This window comes from Lates calcarifer, linkage group LG23 (assembly GCF_001640805.2).
Source record: "Lates calcarifer isolate ASB-BC8 linkage group LG23, TLL_Latcal_v3, whole genome shotgun sequence".
NCBI lineage: Eukaryota > Metazoa > Chordata > Actinopteri > Centropomidae > Lates > Lates calcarifer.
Genome location: NC_066855.1, coordinates 11,739,318 through 11,762,344, shown reverse-complemented (window position 1 = coordinate 11,762,344; position 23,027 = coordinate 11,739,318). Strand labels below are relative to the sequence as shown.

Genomic DNA, 23,027 nt, shown 5'->3' with positions numbered 1-23,027 from the left:
GTGAATCTCAATGATTAACTTTTACTTACATAATTCAGTCAGTAATTTGAAGGAAATTATTTTTGACGCCACTTCTTTTCTGCTCAGTTCTCGGATGGAGTCCATCAGCAACCAACCAACACCCCAAGGCAGTGGAGCCACCACCCCGGACAATCACTCCACCGTCGATACCCTGAGCGAGCAGGACGAGGGCACCATGACTCCACCGTCCAAACAAACGACTCCTGCCACCAGCCCTCACAGCTCCTTCAGGTAGTACTGTAAAGTATTGCTGTTAACACTAGTGGTATTTTTATGTTCAGTGTTGTTTAAAGGAGTTGAGGGTGAAATTCAAACCCCGACCGGCTTGTCTTTAGGCTTCCTGGTTCAAGTTCACCCAGGGCTGCAGAGCCTCGACTGGTGAGGCTGAAGAGGATCCAGGTGGAGCTGGGTGTTCAGATCTGTGGGGGAAACCTGTATGGCATCTTTGTGGAGAGTCTGGATGATGACAGCCCTGCTAAGAGTCCTGATGGCCTGCTGCCTGGAGACTTGCTACTTGAGGTACCTGCAGTGTTTATCAATCAGTTTAATCCACTAAGAACATGATGTAAACAATACATATTACTTGAGAAGTTTGTGTGAAGACATTATTGGATATAATTCAGGAATAATAGCTTCTGCATTTAAGATTCACTGTGACTTACAAAAGCAGTTACACATTCAAATTTCAAGAACTGCTCTATTTCATCAGATTTGGTAGCAACATATAGGCAAAGACTGTGTAAAGTACAACTTAAGTGCTTCTATGCAACTGTTGTTTTTTGTGCATTGTTTGACTTGCTTTTACTGAAAACGATGAGTCACTCTGTGTTGGCAGCCAAACTCGGTGTCCTTTTGTCAACTGTGTAATTGATGTTTTCAAACAGTACAACGGTGTCAGCATGAAGAATAAAACTAAAGAAGAGGCTTATTTGGAAATGTTGAAACCAGCCGAAACAATCACATTCAAGGTCCAGAACTGCGTGGACAACCTTGCTGCGATCAAAGAGTCCCCCGGAGATGGCTTTTTTATAAGGTATCCTAAATATTTACTGTATTGGACAATCCAAACCGGGGACAAAGTAAATCAGGTTTCAACTTTAGCAGTTGTTGTTCACATTTGGGTTTTGTAGCATGCAACCAAATCAAGATGAAAACGTGAGACTGGCAAGTACACAAATCAGATATCCGTGACAGTATTAGACATTATCATAACCATAACCTCAGTAACTTGATATCTGGCAATATTAGACTTAACAAAAGCAAATTTCTTATCATGTTTTGGTAATTTGTGTTTTTGTCAAGACTGAACCTATGAAAGGGTTGAATTTTAAGTGTTGAGTGTATATTATAGGCTCGTTTTTGGAATGTCCAGCTGTTATTCATCATACCCGCTTTATTGTTCATCTCTTGTCAGAGCACTTTATGAGAGAGTTGCTGAGGCAGAGCAGGAACTAAGCTTTAAGAAAGACGACATCCTGTATGTTGAAGATACACTACCAAATGGCAATTTTGGCTACTGGATGGCCTGGCAACTTGATGAGAATGCACAGAAGCTGGAGAAAGGGCAGATTCCAAGTAAATACATGTAAGTCCAGCCTATATTTTAGTTTAGTTTTGCATACTGTATGCAATTACTGCTGTCAAGCCATCATTTGTTATTATCTAGTCCATTCTAGTTATCTTCATAAAACTGAATGAGCACATCCAATATTCATTAAGCTGTTAAAGAACAGGAGTGTGATTGCAGTTGAGTTGATAAGAACATGCTGTTTTATCTTCTTAAGGATGGACCCGGAGTTCTACAGAAGACACAGCATGGCCGATATGAAAGACGATAACGGCACCAACAAGACTCTGTCTGCTGCTGCACGGAGATCCTTCTTTCGTCGGAGGCTGAAGCACAAACGCAGCGGATCCAAGGATGGGAAGGATGTGATGGCTCTGGATGCCATAAGCACAGATTCTTTACCCATCACAGAGGGTAAGAAATGCAGACTTTGTCTGCAAACTTTGTCAAAGATTTTTTTTACCTAATTACCAGTGTCCTGCTTTTAAAAGCTTAAAAAGTCAACAAGAGGAAAGAGAGATTGTGTAAATATAAAACTCAAATGTAAATGTCTTGCACAGTGACTTTTGTTGGCTTTTTTGCAGCTCCCAGGTATGAAAGTATGGTTATAAAAGCAGGATGATGCTATAAAAGACACACTGGCTCAACAGAATCCTTCCCAGGATACAGAAATTCATAACTGTGGTTATTAAAGGGCAGCTGTATCGCTGTTGTCCTGGTGTGTGGTAGAATATATTATATTTCTGTATTTTCTGCTCAGATGGAGTGAGCCTGATGTACCAGCAGGTTCAGAAGGTGGAGTGCTTGTCTCCCAGACCGGTGCTGGTCTTGGGTCCGTTAGTGGAGGCCAGTAAGGACATGTTGGTGAAGGAGGCTCCTGCCAAGTTCTGTCGCTGTCTGCCTGGTGAGCCTGTGTACACACATAACCAGTCTTTAATTCTAGTTTATTTATTTAGGAAGGACTTGAGAATGATGCAAACCTGTCCATCAGATTTGTATCATTGATGACATGAGGAGGATGAAGAGAGGAATTCTACTAAGAGCTATGCAGTGTACAAGTCGATGGAGCTAAATCCATGTGAATTACACTATTCTTAAGAAATTAAATGTATTTTATTTGCAGAGATTATGAAGGCTTCTCAGCAGGCAATAGAGCGAGGAGTGAAGGACTGCGTGTTCATTGACTACAAACGAAGGAGCGGCCATTTTGATGTGACAACTGTTGCTTCAATAAAAGAAATCACAGAGAAGGTAAATTTGTCTCTATGGGGATTATACTCCATACCGGTGCTGTCAAAGTGGCATCTATGGACCAGAACATTGATAGCAGTTGTGCGTCTGTTGAGTTTTGTAACCACCAAGTTTCTGCACCACTGTCTTTAAACCATCTTTCAGACTGAAAGGAAGAAGGCACTGTATTAAACATCACATATGTGCATTGAGTGCAGTCAGGTGGCTGTGTGAACTTCTCTGCCCCAATATCTGACAACCTGCAGAAGTAATTCATCCACTTGAATCTGCCAAGAAACTGAAGCTTTAATGTCAACTTAATTTTTACTTATGTGCAACATTCTGCTTTGAACCATCCCTCATTACTCATGCAGTCTTTTGCTGTCATTTTCTCTCATAGGACTGTCACTGTTTACTTGACATTGCCCCCCACGCCATCGAACGTCTCCACTGCGTTCACATCTACCCAATCGTCATATTCATTCGCTACAAAAATGCCAAGCAGATAAAGTGAGTAATCCCAGATCTTTAAAAAAAATGTTTGTCTCAGTTATTTTTTGATTTCTTGCCTGAAGGACGTGTCAAGTGTTTGTCAAGCGTGCTGTGTGTTTTGATGTCACTGTTGTTTCACTTCAAGTTCAGATCCTTCAGCAACACACTGAGAAAATCATTCATGCAAGACTTTTGGTTCCAGAGGCTGTTTATGAGAATATAATGTTTTTACAGAAATAAAAGTAATATCAAAATATAAAGAATCAGTGCTCACAAGTCAAGACAAATGTCTGTAGCATCTGATTTAATCACCTTTTCTTATTTTGTAGTCAACTGATAGGACTTTTAAATTCATATACAATCAAAAATAAATCAATTGTTATGCACAAATGTAGAACATTATTTAGCATAAATGGCTTTTCCTACTTGGGACAATGTTTTGGTTGAGAATGCGGATGTTAGAATGACCCATCTCCTCATTTCTCCAAAAAACCCTCATCTATGTTGATGCCAGATCTCCTCTCAGGAAATATAATTCTCGATTACTCTCCAGACAGACGCTGGAAATCAGGAAATCGACATCTGCAGATTTCTTGCTGCTTTCATAATCATATTCATTCTGCAGACACAACAGAAACTAATTGATCAACCTGATTTGATCAGTGTCAGCCTGCTCTCTCCCACCACCTGCCGAGGTTTCGGGAGGATGATTGTGATATCTCAAAGATCCCTCTGCTTTTTCATTAGTAATCGCATGGGAAGATTAAATCTGCTGAACCCCCCCAGAATGGTGCTTTTATACACACACACACACACACACACACACACACACACACACACACACATACAAACAAACAAACAAACAAACACAAAATAAAGAGACATTCCAGGTCTGGGAAAAACAGCCTTTCTCAACCACACACATACACACCCACGCCTACAAATCTATGAAGCGGTGCAGCAGGCAAACATGGTGGAGATTGATTCCTGCTAAGCCTTCACTGTCATCTGCTGAGTGCCAGCTGTCCAGGGAGGGCTCGCAGGGCCGGTGGCTCTGCTTCATGGCGTGGGTGGCTAAAACACACTCTGGAGCCCCCGTCCACCCGCTGCCTGCCCGGTGCAGCGGCTGACAGAGGCTCAAGCTTTTTCATTGGCTTTTGTCCTCTGGGAGGCATCAGCAGACCAATATGTTGACTGCATACTGAGTGCCAGGGAGAGATGTGAGTGTGATTCTAGGTTAGGTCAGAGGCTCCCAGTAGATGAAGACTGAGGACACATGACTACTTCTTAAGACTGTGTGCAGACATGGAGTGAACCAGTGTGCTGGAAGATTTTAAAGTAGAGATTTCACTAAAGCTCTCTCTGGTTTGTCTATTAGCGCCTCATAGGTTTATGCAGAGATTTTGCTATATTGTATATATTAATATTCGCTTTAAAATTATATGTCTGGTTGTTTAGTCAATGAGAAGGTTTCATAAATGGATGCATAGGGTTTTTGTTTCAATATTATACAGCACTAAATTTTCAGGTATTGATTTCTCTGAATTGGCCAAAAGGAGACATTTGACTCAATGGAATCTCCAGACTATTTACTTAAAATCATGAATCATCTCAGTCGGTTTTACTCATACTGCCCAGCTTTTGTAACTGAGTATGCAGTCATATCCCAGAGATACAGTGCAAAATTTCTCATACAGTCAGGTCAGATGACATGTTAAGATGAGCAAGGTGTTAAGGTGTTCAGATTTATGTTGTGATTAGATATTGCATATTGAAAATCCAGCTTGCAAATATACACCACAAGCACAATGTCAAGAGAGGAGTTAGGAAAGCAAACCGCTTTAAAGCAATACCAGGCAGTTTAAGGACATGTGGGCATTTTTAGTGTCATTTCAAAACCTGATCTCAAGAATCAAAAGGAGCTGTCAAATTCAGTCCTCTTTCCACATTGTGCCATGTTATCAATCTGTGTGTTAACTGAAGTGAGAAGTTTTGAAGTGAAGTGAGTGACGTTTTCCAGGATGCTGATGGGTGCTGATGTTGTCTCATCAGGGAGCAGAAGGACCCTTTGTACCTGCGGGATAAACTCTCACAGAAACATTCCAAGGAGCAGTTTGAAGCGGCACAGAAAGTAGAGCAGGAGTACAGCCGCTTCTTCACAGGTTAGTGGAAAATACTCATTTTATCTCTGATGTACAAAAGCTATAGTAGGGATACAGGCATTATGTAATGGCAACAATTATTTTGAGCTTTTAGAGGCAGCTTTGTAAATGTACTGGATGAAATACTAAATGTGTATATGGTGAGTTATTTGAATATCATTGCAGTAATGAACACTAGTTTGAATAAAGGTTTACCATTTTAAACATTATGTCGACTCAGACCTATTAAAGGGTCGGTTTATCCAAATCACACACACAAAAAAACCTGTTTGTAAACTCACCTCTAATGGTATCTCGCCATGTGGCACATTGGTTGGATTTGCTGAGAGATTTTTGCTGCTGAGATTTCTTCCTCTACCTCAGTACAAATTTCATTTTGAAAAACAAAGCAGCAATGTTTCACTGTCACAATTACTCACAGTCACTTTGTCAGATGAGGTGATCATGATTCCTTCAATTCCTGCCATTACTTCATGGACAGATGACACACTGAGCAGTGACCAGTACTACCTTTTGGTCTTTCAGCTCCAGAGTGACATGCATAAAAACTGTTGAAATACTAATCTTTCTGCTGGGAACCTGTGAGTCCTTGTACACGGGGCATAAAGCAACATATTGTCATGCTGTTATGCATGGCATTCATTTTAGTTCACACAGATCAAGACATTGTTGGCCTGAAAACTTGTAGTCGAAACCAGGCACGTAAATGTCATTTTAGGATGCTTTAAGCACTGCAAATAAAAAAGTCAATATGTCTGCATTATAGATAAAACCAAATAATGACACATCTGTTTGCCCTAAATGGTCAGTTCAAATCCCACTTATGCCAGCTGATGTCTATTTTCATATGGTCTACTTCAACCAGTCTCTAATAGCTCTTGGAGGTTATTTGAGGTTTTTGGAGCACAGTATCTCTCTGGTCTTTAACAGATCAGAGTTAAAGTTTTGGTATCTGGAGCAGCAGCCAGTCTGAGACACCCAACTGTCCGGCTGATTAATGACTCTATAAAAGGAGCCGATTTATGGGGAAGGGCTTTAGAAATGAACACATACCGCCACTGATCCCTTCTAACAGGGAGAGGTGGTCCAGCCAACTTCTGCACACAAGCCACAACGATGAGAACTATAATTACCAGCAGTTATAAATCGTGTCGGGTGGTAGACGGCATGAAGTGATTCTGATCACATCTCTGCGGTACTGTTTATCTGAAAATACCTTGGGTGCACTGTCCTGTTTTTTCAATGAGAATGTTAATGTTGTTTATGGCACAGAAATGATTACAGCATTAGCAGACACTTGATCAATAAGGATTTGATACTTTTCTCAATTTTATATTATTGTTGGTCGGGCAACACAAGCCTAATGAAGATGTTGCATTGGGTTCTGAGGAAATTTATTGACTGCTTTTTCTGATAATTAGAAAATTATTAGCCAATTTTTAAAGCAAAAACACCAAGTATTTCTTGGTTCTAACCTTTCCATCATGGGGATTTGCTACTTCTCTTTGTCTTACATGATTGAAAGCTCAATATATAGAAGTTTTGGACTGTTGCTTGGACAGACAAGCAATTTCAAAATGTCACCTTGGGATTAAATGTTTTTGTAATGGGCATTTTTCACAATATTACAAACCTAACAGTTACAGGGGAACTCAGATGATTTCACACGACAGAGTCTGATTACAGGTCTCAGGGTGTACTATTGGAAAAAGTTGTCTAAATACCATATTGGCTTGGATTGAGGGTGGTTGTGGTTGCGGATTTAGAAAAAGTGGGCTTTCCAGACCTTTGTATCCCACTCCCCCTTTCTGCTTGAGGCTAGCAGCTTGTGGCTACATTAAACTGCTACTAGCATAACACAAAAAACTTTACCAAATGTCAGCAGTTGAGTTGCATTTTGAGTAATATAGGGGCCAGGTTTTGACAAGGAAGAAGAATGTGTGGAATAAAAAAGACAATATCTCTTTTTCTGCTGCATTAATTTTTGATCTCCAGTCTGACAATGGTATGAGCATAGTGCTAAACCAGTAGAGTGCTCTTTTAATCGAGAAAATAGACTAATGGATAATGAAAACAGTCATCAGCTGCAGCCTTACATTTGTTGCAATTTTCTTACATTTCTACACCATTTGCAGATCTAGGTGTTAATATACATGAAGCAGAATTTCAGCCAAATCTGCAGACATGCTTAACATTCCCAGTGAAACTATTCCTCCCCACCCCCACTGTGTTACAGGCGTTGTCCAAGGAGGCAGCGTCTCCTACATTTGCACTCAGATCATGACCATCGTGGAGCAAGAACAGAATAAAGTACTGTGGATTCCAGATGGAGCGCCGTAGAAATTTCACCTCTCACCTCACATCACTCTGAAACATTAGAGGATTCCTTTTTTTATTATGGGACACAGTGAATCGGTACATCTAACATGGTTAACTCCTTTTCCCATATATACCAATATCAGCACTGACGATGATGATCATGTAATATTCCCACTACTATAGTGATGTACTGTACTACAGATAGATTTGTTTACACTAGTATTTAATACTTGAATGTTTTATTTCCCCTTATATCTAGTAGCACTCCTGTAATCCCACTTTGTCCCATGAATATGTCGGACCACAGGAAGTCTGCATCGATGCAAACTGAAGACTTTATTCTTGAAATGAAGATTGAATGGAGCACTGTGTTCCCTTCTCTATATTTATACATATTTTCCTGCCATTTAATTTATCTAATCAAATCAAAGATGTTGGTTATGAACCTTTGTTATACAAATGTAGTAGCCTAGTTAATAGGAAGGAGGATATTTTCCAGTTAATGTTATTTATAGAGGACAAATTGGGGCAAATTTGCTTCCTTCACATTGTGTCGCAGTCTTCTGTTCTATTTTATTGTCTGATGCCACCATTTTTTTACTCTCTGACATCATTTCAGTACTCAAAAGACAATATTGTGCCAAGCTAAAAATATTTGTTAATCACTATACTTTCTTGGATTTATTAACACCACAACTTCCATGATAAATCATACTGCAGGTATGTTCGTTTAACCACAGTTTGTCTGTTCTACTGGTATCACCAATACTGTTCCTCTTTGTCAAATGGATCTTTAAGAAGGGATGTTTTATTTCTGATTCATGGCCGGCTCTCACCACATCTACATGCACCTCTTGGATTTTCAGTAGATCACATTGTCAACATTTCATCTTTAAGTTGGATCAAAGGCTTTAGGTCAGGTTTTCTCCTAATGAAGGTTAATATTTCTACAAAATATTAAAAACACGAGTACAGTTAATGGGATGCAAGTTGTCCGTGTTTTTCTACCTGAAATGTGGGTTGTGTTTACTTTGAGTAATTTTCGATTTTGTTTTGCAAAATAATTCACAAAGGGGTGATATTTGTCAAGAGAAAACGCCACAGGTCGGACCTCAACAATCAATGCACTTTTTGTCCACTAGGCGGAGTAAACCACCACCGCAGGTGAGGAATGGTAAGATGCCTCGTTTTCACTTTTCATTCTACATCCTCATGGCTGCCTGCTGTTGAAAAATACTCATGTTCATTGACTCGTTCAACCAATTTCCTTGTCGATATTGTTTCACCTGGTTTGTGTTCCGCACTGATGAAACAGGTCTGTTTGCTGCTGTAAGACATAGAGATGCTGCCAGTTCATCTGAACAGAAGCATTTGTTTTTATAAAACCTTCATACAGATGCGTTATTCCCTGCGACTGTGTCTTAAATGTTCTTTTATTTTATCAGTTGCCGACTAAACTATAAACCCTCTAATCAGACAGTAATGTTATGACATCAGTATGAGGAGAAAAAGACTTTAAATGGCGATTTAACTACTTAAAAGTCCGACTTTTGAAATTGGTTTTCATTTCAAACGTGGATAATCATTCGTTATACAATCGAAAGTGTTTCCACAGATCTATGAGTTTCAAAGTAGAAACGGGTTCTAACCACAAAGTTACAATCATCAAAAATTGATGAAGCGGTCACTATAAATAACCAAACATCTAGATAAGCATCGACGTCTGCTATTGATGGCTCCTCCCCCGCTACCTGTAAATCTGCGAATGCCATCTTCCAACAAATGAATGTGACAGGCGGCCGCCGGAGCCCGCAGAGCGAGAATTATTGATATATCGCCATACAACGGGAGACGCCCTCGTCTCTTATACATGTTTTTTTCCAAGCGATATTTCCTCGAAGAAGATCGATAAAATGCGACCTTTAACGTGAGGAGCGCATTCAACAGTGCGCCGTGCGGAGCTCAAGTAGCGGACCTGCTGAAAGCTGCGCTGTCAAACAAGGTGGAGGAGTGAGAGAATCCATCGACAGGCGAGAACCACGCGCCTCTAAACTGTAATTACACTATTAATTGTGCGGTTTTATCCACCGGGGCTGTCGGTGAAATCGTGAGTTGTTGAGGAGTTTGCGAGAAAATGTGATTTTTTTTTTTTTTTTTTCTTTACGCACGGATTAAACGGATGACGCGCAGTCGCAGCCATGAACGCGCATCGTGAGGCGCACGACTGATACCTCGGTTTCAAAGGAAGTTTTTATTGTGCGCGTGTTTGCTGGCGACTGAACTTTTTACGTCCGTGCTAGTGAAGCCAGATGAGAAGGCAGAGGAGCGGAAGGTAGTTGACTCAACATGGCTGAGCCGCTAGGGCATCAGGGGGCGCTGGCTGGAGCTCCCCAAAGCGCCTGAATCCCAGTTGAGTTGGTGGTGAGGGAGTTGTTTTTTTTTTTTGTTTGTTTGTTTTTTTTTTTTTTTGGTTTTGGTTTTTTTTTGGGTGAGCGGGCTGGGTGGGTGGTGGTGGTGGTGGTGGTGGGGAGGCTGGCAGGTGACCACAAGCTAATAATGCCGAAAAACAGGGAGAAATTCAACCCGGACCCGTCCATCCACATATCCAAGATGAATGTGATCATCCCGTTCTCACCAGATGTGCCCTGTGACAGCAACGGTCAGCGGATGTGGTGGGCTTTCCTTGCCTCCTCCATGGTCACTTTCTTTGGGGGTCTCTTCATAATCCTCCTGTGGAGAACTCTCAAATACCTGTGGACCGTGTGCTGCCACTGTAACGCCAAAAAGAAGGTAAGTCAGGTCGTTTCAGAAACCACAACTCCCTCAGCGAAATGACTTATTTATTACCGGCTTTTTGTGTAACAGCCAGTGCGTGACAACAACGTGTCCAGCCAGTTTGATTTATGAGATGGGCTCGTAATTAAATCTGTGTTAAGGCTCCATCGACAGAGAGCACAGTGCATGACTCTGAATAATAAACTCTGCTGCTCTTGGCTTAATGTCACATGCACAGTAACAATGAGACACGATTCTACTAAAATGAATTTACTCTTGGACAAGATACAGATGACGGATAGGGTCTTGGGATTAGGTCATAGGATTGGTCATTAAACGCATAGAAATCAGTGGAATTGAAATAAGTAGTGCTATTTTGTTTGTTTACGTTTGTTTAGGTAGGTTTGCTTAAAATAATTATGCCCAGTTTTAAAACAACTTTTTGTGATTTGGGCTAGTATTGTTGTTTTAAAGGGTTGGTTCACCCAAATTCCAAAACAAACAAACAAACAAAAAAAAATCTCCCTTCTCCTCCCTCCCCACTAGTGTTATGTAGTCATGCACTGGCCTGTAGTTTTGGTCTATATTAGACCAAAACTACAGGCCCAGAGAGACACCTCTCTCTTCTAGCTGCTGTAAATGGTGGGAAAAATACATCTTTAAAAATTCAATGGCAACCTTGTCTTTTCAGAAACAATGTCCGGGATACTCTGGGATAATCCACAGCTGTCTTTGAGAACAGTTTGAACATCAGCTACTTTCTATCGAAGAATTAGTCCATATGAGAACTGTTCAGTGTGTTCTGTTTACCAGAGTGACAGGGACACTTTATGAAAAGAGATGTTGCTGTTGAATCTTTGTTTCTCAATATTGTGAACATCATAAACAAAATTCCATTCCAACACCATTTTGTTGGGGAAGAGGCCGATTTATTTTTTTGGAACCACCCTGTAAGTTTTGAAAGACACAGACAGAAGCGGATATTAACAAAAACTGGTATTTAAAAGGTAGAAATACTAAAAAAAAAAAAAAAAGAGGTTTTTGCTTTAGCACCACTGTCAAATTCAATTTCAGAAACTGGTTGCCTATTAGTTGTCCAGAAAATGTCACCCTTAGCATAGTTTTTCATAATTTATGTTCCCATCAACATAGTCTGAGGTCATCAGTATTTGCCGTGTGAAACCGTCCAGTGAAGCGCGCAGCACCATTTGTTTGACTCGTTTCCAAAAGTCAGGAATAGTTTTCCCCGTTCAGGACACACAGAGCCCGTCAGCTGCTGCTAGATGGGTCAGACGTTGTTGGGATATCCAATTCTCTCACTAGTGGTGTGTATCAGAGTGTCTGTGTGGAGGTTAACACTCATGCCTCAGTGTAATCCCCAGAAATAATTTTCATAACATTTCAGGCAGACTGCCACTAGATTTTCTGCTTCACAATTGTTACGACACCATCGGTCCCAGGCCGGCAGCCGCAATCCTGCGTCGGGGGGGGGCATCCTGCAATTTTTCTGTTGTATTGAGCGGTCATCAGGATTTGCTTTAGGTTTCCAAACTGTGCCTTTTTTGAGTAGAAGATAAAGTTTGTATCCTCCCTCATATGCTGAAGGACAAAGATGGACCAACTGATAAAGGTGCTAGAGACGGAGCAGTTTATCTTTTTTACCTAATGTAGGTGCATTCATCTCTCAGACAGGCAGGGTGGAAGAGGAGAAATGGCAAAGGCTGCATGCAGGGTGGTGCTGACCTTTTGAAGGGACACATCTGTATCACTTCCACGCTTTGGTCATTGCTGGTTACAACTAGGGCTGCGACTAACAATTACTTTCATTGGCTTTTAATCTGCTGGTTTATTTTGGGTTATTTAATCAATCACTTCATCTTTTAAATGTCCTAAAACACTGAAAAATGCCTATCGCAAGTTCCCAGAGCCTTAGGTGACGTCTTCAGAGTGCTTGTTTTATCTGACCAACAATTCAAAACCCACATATATTAAAGTTGTAATAATATAAAATGGAGAAAAGCAGCAAATCTACAAAGCTGAGAAGCAGGAACCAACAAAATGGAATATTTTTTCTTGATAAGTGACTTCAACAAAAGATTGGCTAACACATTTCAGCTCTAGTTATAATATCTAAAAGAATCTATAGGCTTGCACATCAGCTTTATTTATAGATTTGTAGAAACCGAGAAGAAATGTATCTGTGAAAATAAGATCAGGCCACAGTCGAACGCTGTTCAAGTGTGAATACAAGAGAGCAGTCAGATTTTGTGTTTTTTGTTCAGATTTTTGCCAAGTGAAGCTGGTGAGCTCCACCAACCTGTTGTGCTACTCTGTGGGAGTCAGCCGGGGACAGGTCATCCTTTCACTTCCAATCTTCCCCTCTCTGCCTCTTGCTCTCTTGGCATTCATTTCGTAACTCCTGCCCCATCTTCTTCTCACACCTCTTTCTCTCATCCAAAAATCAACCTTCCTCTAAAAGTGTCAGAAATGCAGTGTCAGGCGCATACGGTATGTGCCATATGAATCAGTATTTTTGTTGCTAAGCAACTAGCAAGCAAAGGATTTCATTATAAGAGTAAATCTCTCTCTCTGTTATGCAGTTGTCTAGGCTGTGAGATGTGGCAGGTTGTGTTGGAGGAACACTTCCCCACCCCCTCCCAGTCTGTGCATGTCATTAGCAGCCCAAACATGGAGCTCTCAGTGCATTGTTCATAGATTGGAGACGATAATCTGTTTCCTCCTTTCCTGATTTTCAGTTTGTTTTTCCCCTTCCGCGGGGCGTTCGAGGCCCTGTTCTGTTCTGACAGCTCTCATGTCTCCGAGACAGAGCTTCCATCTCTGTGGCTCTGCCTCCTCAGTCTGATGGTAATCGATGAAACTCACTGTTTGCGAGATTCTGATGAATGACGGCTATTATCTGTCTGGAAGAAATTGTGTTTATTGTAAATGGCACTGTGTTCACAATGGGAGGATGACAAGTTGTGGCAGCCTCTCTGTCATGTCTCCAACTCATAATGTTCAAGTTTCATTGAAGGTGTGTTTTGGTATTGTTTATTTAATCTGTGTTCAGGAGAGCTGCTGGAGGTTTGAGACACCTCATATCTAAGAGTTAACTGACGTTCAAAAGTAGATGTGTCATTGGCCAATATGTTGCCGGTTAAAAATATTGAATGAGGCCACTTGTCAACTAGTGGCATTGTATAGTAACATTGATCAGTCAGCTGATTCAGACTGGCCATGAACTTTGGTGCAAACATTCATGATTCCCACACGATGAATTGTAACATCCCCTGACTTTTCCTCCAGAGCCACCATGAGGCTGGTATTGAGTGAAATGTCTCGATGACCACCACCAAATACCCACAAAACTAGTGGCATTCCCATCAAACTCAGCTGACCTATGTGTTATGAGCTAATGAGCAAATATTAGCATGCTAAGATGCTAAACCGAGATGGTGAACGTGGTAAACATTATACCGTTAAACACCAGCATGTTCACATTGGCATTTTGAACAGGTTTGCAAGCTGATATTAGCATTAAGTACAGCCTCTTAGAGTCGATAATGTTAGCTGCAGACCATTGTTTATTTTTACATTTCTATTCTATTTATTTTGTTTTGTTAATTTTATTTGTTTTAACTATTATTGTAAGTTATTAACTTTATTCATACACGAGTGTGTATGTTATTGTATAATGTATATGTCCATTGTTTATGTGGAAGTGGCTTGTTCTGCCACTCCCTTTTCATTAATTATCATTATTGGTTTAATGGTAACACTTTACCTTGAGTCCAGCTGATTAGTATTCATATTCATATATAAACATTTAATAAATGCATTTAATATAACCCTCCAGAGAGTAGAATAATGGCATTTAAGTGCATAAATGTACTGTACTTATCAACAATTATAAACTGTCCTATGCGGGCATATTTTATGTAATTACAACAGTGTTTTATGATATTGTCATTCATTATCTATCCACACAGCTGCCTTCACTTATGGATGCCTTCAAGAAGAGTTATAGTTCTGCTTACAACTATATTATAGTGCGTTATAAATCATGTTATTACATTTATATAGTGCCTATGAATGCAGGTAATATGTAATCATTTTAGTCATGTTCAGGTGAGCTATGATTATTTATCTATTTTTTTTTTACCTAAAAAGGCATGTTATGCACAGCCAGAGTGCCTTGTGTATCTTCTGGCAGTGACTCACAGTCCTTAGATGTGTCAGGTGCACCGGGGTGGGTGGGGGTTGGGTGGTGGTTTGAGAATTCAGATGGAGAGTCGCTCTCATGGTGCTTTAAAGTGCTGTCTGAAATATTGTAATTATGAGACGAATGCTCACGGTGCTCGAGTCAGAAAGTCAGAATAGCTGAGTGGCACTTTGCTGTTGTCTCTCTCACACAGGCTCACATATAGACATGCTCGCACACAAACACACAGAATGCCAACAAGTTGAACAGAGTGAACACATCAGAAAAAGGAAGCACTCGAAGGCAGCACAATTTCTTTAATGTCTAGACCGTCAACCTTTCGCTATAACTACAGCTTGGCCGTCTTTGTTGTAAAGAAAGCATATATTCCTTGTAATGTCTGTTTAATTGGCTGTGTAATTAGTTCACTGCTCACGTTACATAATATAAGCAGCATGTTGCAGCTTGGCTGTCACTGCACCATCTGCGATCCAACAGGTCTCAGATTAACACAAATGTTAAACATCTCAACAGTGCCAGAGCCTGCTGCTTGTTCTCAGTCAGAAAGACAAAAGATGCACTTGATTCTGCAAAACACGTGTAATAGAGAGCGATTTAAGTATGTGCAGTATATGTATATGTTACATTTCAAGTATTTAATCTGCCATTCTAATTTCCCTCCGACATTTCAGTGTTTTACTGTTCCATGAGCTTTTCAGCTAGCTCTGAATTAACACTGACTGGAGTTCAGTTTACTACCCTTTGGTGTTTACAGAATCATATAGATATTAACCAAATCATTGTTTTCATTCACTTAGTGATTAATGAATTAGACAGACCTGAGGTCAAATGCAATATGTGATACAGATACAGTCTTTCTTCACACAGCTGAGGGACTATAGATCAGCTACGGATATTTCAGGAAGATATTCCTCCTCTGAGCACGTCTCCGTTCATTATTAATGTGATTTATATTAATATATTTTTTAATTATTTATTCAGAAATTGTGTCACAAGCCACATGTTCTATTCTAGTTTAATGTACTTGCCCTTTGAGAAATGATCACGAGAATGGACTTGCAGTGTTGATCAATGACCCACGGTGTCAGGAGGACTAGATTTAGGCAAGATTGTGAAACCTAAATTAGGCTTAGACTATTGATCAAAGTGGCAAAGAGGAGACGTGCTGCCTTAGTGGCTTTAATGACTACATGTACTTTTCTGGTGTCTGCTCTTATTAAAAATGTATCTTGTCTATTTTAATTTAATTAACATCCAGTGGAAGTAATTCTCAACATATAGGAAGTTAACTAAAAAATACAACTTTTACAGAGGTTAACAATATAATATAATGATTATAACTGAATCATTTTTCATGCGGGAAGGAATTAGAAATTTAAATGTCAAAAAAGCAGCTTTCCGTCTTCACATTCAAGGTGTCTTGCTCATGTGACCTTAAGATGAAGCCAACTGTCTGAGCCTTTTAAAAAATAATTGGACGGAGGCGTGTCATGAATCACAAATTGTTAATCTTTGAACTCTGCCTTTACTGGCATTAAAAATATCACCATTTTAGATTTGGTCATTAGAGTGCCGAGGGATAACAGCGTGATGCCAATTAAGACCGCTTAGCAGCCGTCACTTCCCTCAACACAGCCTGTGTCACTTCACACGGAAGTGCTCTGTCAGATAAATACATCAGGTCAAGTGCTTCGTAGAGCTGTGTAGGTCAGAAAGACGGAGGACGCTTCACATGAATTGTTGCATTATTTCAAAGTGTTTTGGAAAGAAAACAAAGATTCACACACATTGTCCGTCACTTGTACTTTACTGATGATGTTTCAGTTCTCAGACTTTCATCATACGTACAGTATATTGTATAGGCTCAAGGCTCTCACCCAGAAAAAAGGTGCCAATCAGAGGAAACACAAATTAAAGTCACTCTGAAGGCCTCACGCATATCCGAAAAGAACTCATTGCTGAGATCATGAACTTTGAGACAAAACAATATCTGACAGAAAGCTGAGGAGAAATACTCGCTCCATCATCTTAGAATAACAAAATGTGTCCACTAAGCTGTTTCAGAATCTCAATTCATTTAGTGGCCTATTTAACCAATTCAAATTCCATGTCCATAAATACAACAAGCCTCAACTTTCAATTTGTTACTGATCAAGCCTAATCTATTTCACAAAGGCCCTGGGGGATGTGTTATATTATTCAGTGGGGCTGTATGAAAAAATTAAAGCTGTATCAAGAGCTAAATCAGTTAAACACGACTAAGAGTTTCACTGCCGCACTAGCTGCTCTGTGAGCTGTACATAGGTACAGCAGCAGTGCCTTACTTTGGCCTCTCCTGGCTTCAGCTTCGTCCAGAAAAAACTCATCATTATCATCTCTTGCTGCCAGTTTACTGCCATGAGACTAGACGCCTATAGCTTTTGTTCCTTAACAGTTTAACACCCTATTCAACAGGCTGCTGACTGACAAGGCAAACAGCATGTTCTTTTCCCTTTCAGTCTCTAACCCACAGTCTGATCCACTCACCCTGATCTCCCTTAAGGGGATTCAAAAGTGAGATTTGATTTAAATTCCCCCAGAGGTTCTGTTTCAAGGCCAGCCTGATAAGATTTTTTTCTCTCTTTTTTCCAAAATAAATGATGTAACCTTGCAAAGTCTCTGTTATTTGGTTCGCAGTATACAACGGCTGCTGCAAAAGAGTCTGCTTACCCATTTTATTACAGCAAAACTCCACCTGAATTAAAACTAGACAGAGTGCACCTCACAACTAAGTAATGGCGAAGTCTATCTGAAAACAGCTCATACCTGTTGCCTCTCATTTCTGCATTGCAGTTTCACTCAATTTTCCATTCCTGAATCTTGTTGGCTATGTTAGCTTCTAAGTGAACAAGACGTTATTATAGTGTTATCAGGTTAGTGCTGCAGGGCTCTGGACAGGCTGTAGGAAGTGTAACACGGTCTGCTGGTGGTCTGCTTGTCTCTGACTAATGGCTCTGAGCATGATTAAATTTCTTTGAGCAGCCAGCTATTTAGTCATAATAATGGTGGTTGAAATCATTGCTGTGTGGGCTGGAAAAAGCTGGATAATAAGTTAGTAGTTGTGCTCAAACATCCTCTGAGACGTTTCTCTAATTTATTTCTGAGGAATTTTTAAGTTTTACTCCTTTCTTTATACTTTATTTTAAATGATAAGCCTGGCTATGTTCTGTGTTTTTCTTATTGGCAACAAATCCAATTAAAAGACAACAATGGATTGATTTCCTGTGCAGTAAAAGCCTGATATAGTTTTTTTCTCAGTGCCCTAGACCTCCATTGTTGTCCAAAAACTATTAAATGATCATTCTGATGCTTTTTTGATCTTCTGTGTATTCAAGCAAATTCCTCAAAAAGACCAAAACCAGCTGTTTATTAGTCCTTCTCTCAGTGCTAACATTTCTACCCTGTATGTGGTTCTCAGGAACATTGGTTCCTACTGCAGACATAAATCCTGTAGTCCTGTAGTTTTTAAAGTATTACTGGACATTTGTGGCATACTGTTTATAGTGACACATTAATACACATCATTGCTTTTGTATCTACAGCAGCAGGATGGTGTACATGGGACTGAGTCACAATAAACTACAGTGCTCATGTTGATGTGTTGACAAAATGTCACTCAACATGACAAAACATGTCATGCAGTGCAGCAGTGTGGCTCACTGATGGCACAGAAAAATGAGTTGTATCAGGCTTTGGCTACACACACAATACTTGTTAAAAAGATCAGCTCATTGGTGGTTTTGGTCTTTTCATGGGATTTGTTGACAATGAGAAAAATACAGACGCCTCTGCACTGCCCTGCATGTTCCCCTCTGATGAACATGGGCACTGTAGTTTATTTTGAGTCTGTGCCATATTCACTGACTTGATACCTTAAATGCCAACTAGTATACTGAATCTGCATCTGAAAATAGTCCATAATGAATAGACTATTAACTCATGTTTGAGTGGCATTTGCTACTAAAATGACAGGTACCCAACTGGTTTGGAATATTATTAATAATAATAATATAATATATAATTATTTAAACAACAAAAAAAGAAGAAAAAAAAAGAAGTTCTATATAATGTGGGTTATATATATGTTGCATAGAGTTACGTCTTTGGCAGTTAACAGTGGGCTTGGGGCTGAGAGCTAGGGAAGTCGCACAGTATTGACACTTAATGCACTGTTGATTTTTTTGTTTTTGGAGGAATGTGTTGGAAAAAATTAAAAAATTCAGGATATTGCCACACTTCTCCTTTAAGTTAGGTAAAGGATTTCAATTATTTTTCCACCTCCCATCTTCCCAAACGAGACTGCTAGGAAACGGATGCTCTTGTCATCTAACTTTGTAGCCCATAGCTGTGTGTTGCAGTCCATATTTGTTTATTCATTCATTCACTTATTTCAGCAGTGCTGCACCCCCTCCAGCTTTACAGAGATTTATGGTGGAGTGGAAGCACAACACATGTTGCATAGTTGCATACCAGGAGTTCTTTGAAGCTGGCTACCCTATCAAAGGGACACACAATAGTCCATCTTGCATCTGGAGAATGTGGCATGCTGAGGTCTTGGGCATAAGCACCAGAACAAAATGGACCACTATAATATACATGGCACAATGTGTAATTGCACTAATGCTAATGGAGGCCACATAAACAGTGAACTGTTATTTCCCCCCCTCTAACTACGTGAACTGCATCAACTAATTCCACATGACGAGCATAGCTGCAGGAGAAAGGCTTCAGAGAGAGTGATGTGTGACACCATTAAGGTAGAGGGGGAGTAGGATGTCAACGGGGTAAAGAGTCCAAGTCGTGTTAGCCTCAGGGCTGTGGGGCGTTTCATCAGGGAGCATGGCTAACCTCTGCATCCTGTCTCGATTTCCTGCTCTGTGAATCATGCCAGTCCCAGCAGGCAGACAGACAGACAGATCGACAGACAGGCGGAGAAAGAGACAGGCAGACAGGCAAACAGGCAGACAGGCAAGCAGGCAGGCAGCCCACTCACTCAGTGGAGCAGAAACACCAGGAGCTCAGTGGCTGCCATGGATACAGTCCTGGAGTCTCTGTGCTGCTCTCACTCTGTATGTTTACTGTATGCATGTGTGCATGCATGTGCGTGGGTTTATTTAGTAAGCCTTGAGCCTGGTCACTATTTTAAGAATGATGCATTTGTGTTCTTGAAGTGGTGATTTTTGGTTTTGAGCGCTTGCTCATGTTGTGTTTTTGAACAGCTGTCAATCACAAAACCTAGGTGGTATTGTCTATTGACAAAGTTTAGGTTTCTGTACATGACACCCCTTTATGTTAACTTTAAGATGATCAGCAACTTTGTTTCCAGGCACTGCACACAGCTATTTTAAATTAAAAAAACAACCCTCTAATAAACCCAGTATCTACCTTCCCTGTATCATCTTTTTAAACACACCCATTAGTGGTCAGGAGCATTTTAACTTCTGCTAACAAGTCACAAGTCATGATTGTAGCAACTACTTGCTCCATTATGTAATGGCTCTAAGTTGATGTAGTGTATGCTAGGCTATAGTATCTGAACAACTGATGATAATGTAAGAGATTATGCCTTTTTAAATTAAGTGAGTTTCTAAATGGACCATTTGCTCAAGTCAAGCGTCTGATTGTTCACTATGTTACTTCCTGCACCCTTGTCTCTCAGGAGGTCCATCGGATCACCACAGGAGATGGCATCAAACGTGCCGACAAGGATGACGGGGCGGCCAGTGAGGTGGGCTGGATGACCTCAGTCAAAGACTGGGCTGGAGTCATGATATCTGCTCAGACGCTGACAGGAAGAGTCCTGGTGAGTTCACATCCTTCATTTAATCTTTGACTGACATCTCAAGCTACCTTAGCCTACATGTAGCAGGCCGTCGGTTAAGACATCAGTGAGATGAAGCGTGACAGCTGATCATGATCATCCCCAAACTTCCTCATGACAGCTCGGCACTCGGGTTGAACTCCCTTGTAGTATATTTTTCTGCAAGGGCGCCTCGTGAAAAATATTTGTTATTATAGGACAAGCCAGAAACCTTGCTGGGGAAGAGCTTGCATCTGACAAGCCACAAATCGTGCACACCTCAATGTTCCTCTGAATTTATTTATGCTTGTCCGACACATAAATATACCGCTTTGAAGTGCTAATCTTGCCAGCTTATCTCTCAGACGGGGGGGGGGCACACGCATCAAAATAAAGTCAGGGCAACAAAGAGGAGAGATTTAAGTGTATTAAGGTCATACACCCCATAATGCCTTGAGACAGCAGAGAGAAACAGACCCCCGGAGGGAGGGAGGGAGGAGGGAGATGAACAATTTACCAATTGCATTTGGTCAACTGAAGTGGTTGCCATGGCGCCTGGTGTGTCTGTTGACATTGTCACGTGGAGATCACATGCCACTTTGACCATATGTTATCATCTTTATATTGTACAGCAGAATAAAAGGAATGCATTATATCCTAATCAGAGGCTTAGGAGAGAGCCTGTGAGAGCGCATCTAGTCAAAGACAGTTCATGTATAGTGGGGATTCTCCTTTATTTTTTTCTGCTCTTTATACTTCACACGACTGCTTGATTATTTTGTTATAAATGCTTGGCAGTGGAAGTAGTGAGACTGAGGGGTGATGAAATGAAATGGCATGTGTGGGAGCACCATGCCAAGGCTTGCCGCAGTGCTCGGGGCTTGATCCCACTTTCACCCAACCCCCTAAATGCAGTGCAGCATTTCCAGTTGGCTCAGCATGTGGAGGTTGTTAATCAAGAATGCTGGGTGGGCAGCCACACTTATGCATTATGGTTTGATGTGGAATATTAACAAGCCACTTATTTGTGGGACAAAAACTGGACAAAAAGACTATGTTGGAAGGATGAGAAGATAAGAGCTGCTGGAGTTGTTGCAAGCAATAATGATTTATTTATAGGGATTTCCGGCCTCTCATTGTGACAAACACGTCATGTCAAATGTTTCGGTTGTTTGTATAATTATGTTCCTGCTTTTGGTAGATAAAGTCATCTAAAACTTAGTGAAATGAAGCATGTTGTTGTTGTTTTGCAGATGATGTGTGTAGCCCCAAGCTTTTGCAAGAGGATGAGGTGATTAATACCAGGAACAGAATAAAAAACTTTATTTTATTTTTTTTGTGCTCTCAGTTTGGGCTAAAAACGGCACATTTTCTTCATCTTCCTCCAAATGTCATATGAAACTCTGATGACTCAGGCTGAACTCAGGTTGTTCCCACGGCATCTCCTATTAGTTCGTCCTGAGCACAGACGCTAGTGACGCTTAATGGTGACAGCGACATATTGCTAACAGAAGCGTGACATCAGCTCGACTGCCGTCCTGCGTTTCCTTGTTTTTCACTTTGAACCACCAACGCTCACCTCAACTCATTTGTGCGTGTGCAGCTCAAGTGCTCCGTCTCAATGATGGCCTGACACACGACTGTTTAGCCAGTGCTCGTCTGTAACCATGGCAACTGCAGCTTACCTAAACACGGCAGATGTGTGTTTTCTATGTCAGTCTGTTTAGGGAGCACATTAAAGCCTATTTCCAGGCCAGATGAGAGGGAATTTTACTGGCTATTAAGAGCATACAATGGCTTAAATGAAAGGCCGGGTGTGTTTCTGTGGGTGCGTGTATGTTTTTATGCATCTGTCTGTATTCAAGTAAGGGTGAGCTGCTTTTCCCACATTTTCACCCACGTCGTTTTACTCTTTGAAAAAATTGTTTCTTCAAGCAGCCTATTTGCTCTTGAAATATTCTGAAACAACTTTTTACTCTGGGTATTTTATTTATTTATGTTTTTTTGTTCTTACCTGTTTCACACTCGCGGCATTCATCAATAAAGACCAGCAGAGGTGGATCGACTGGTTTTTAACTTAACATCTCTGTACCCAGGGAGTGGGAAGTGCATGTGAATCCAAGTGAAATGTGTGTCTTCTAATTAGATTTACCAAATTAAACCTGCTTGAATTATTTAGCAAAGATGTTAATGAAATCAAGGACAGAATAAATGTTAACCACCAGCTACAAAATGCCTGCAGTATTTTGTAGTTTTGATGTAAGTTTATAGATCTTGGCTAAACAGACATTTGTTAATGTCTCTACAGAGTCAATTACCTAGCTCCTTCTATTCATAACAGTGGTTACAAAGTGCTTTACAGTAGTGAAAATGAAAAGAGGAAATGAGATGAGATAACAA

General features: G+C 40.5%; 2 protein-coding genes across 14 annotated transcripts in view; both read left to right on the top strand.

The window, feature by feature from the left end:
• Positions 1–8,775, top strand: part of LOC108899047 (disks large homolog 5) — a 31,753-nt gene extending 22,978 nt beyond the window's left edge. For all 3 annotated transcript variants that reach the window (XM_051066284.1, XM_051066282.1, XM_018699309.2), the window contains 10 exons: positions 88–252; positions 357–540; positions 906–1,054; positions 1,436–1,606; positions 1,806–2,002; positions 2,349–2,492; positions 2,712–2,839; positions 3,219–3,328; positions 5,363–5,472; positions 7,709–8,775. In XM_051066284.1, the coding sequence (XP_050922241.1) occupies positions 88–252; positions 357–540; positions 906–1,054; positions 1,436–1,606; positions 1,806–2,002; positions 2,349–2,492; positions 2,712–2,839; positions 3,219–3,328; positions 5,363–5,472; positions 7,709–7,812 (1,462 nt within the window). In that variant the 3' untranslated portion in view covers positions 7,813–8,775. The remainder of the gene's footprint in view (positions 1–87; positions 253–356; positions 541–905; positions 1,055–1,435; positions 1,607–1,805; positions 2,003–2,348; positions 2,493–2,711; positions 2,840–3,218; positions 3,329–5,362; positions 5,473–7,708) is intronic.
• Positions 8,776–10,284: 1,509 nt separating this feature from the next.
• The window catches only part of LOC108899034 (calcium-activated potassium channel subunit alpha-1), an 81,412-nt gene continuing 68,669 nt past the window's right edge, over positions 10,285–23,027 (top strand). For all 11 annotated transcript variants that reach the window (XM_018699279.2, XM_051066290.1, XM_018699281.2 and 8 more), the window contains exons 1-2: positions 10,285–10,581; positions 20,487–20,630. In XM_018699279.2, coding sequence (XP_018554795.1) covers positions 10,348–10,581; positions 20,487–20,630 — 378 coding nt within the window. In that variant the 5' untranslated portion in view covers positions 10,285–10,347. The remainder of the gene's footprint in view (positions 10,582–20,486; positions 20,631–23,027) is intronic.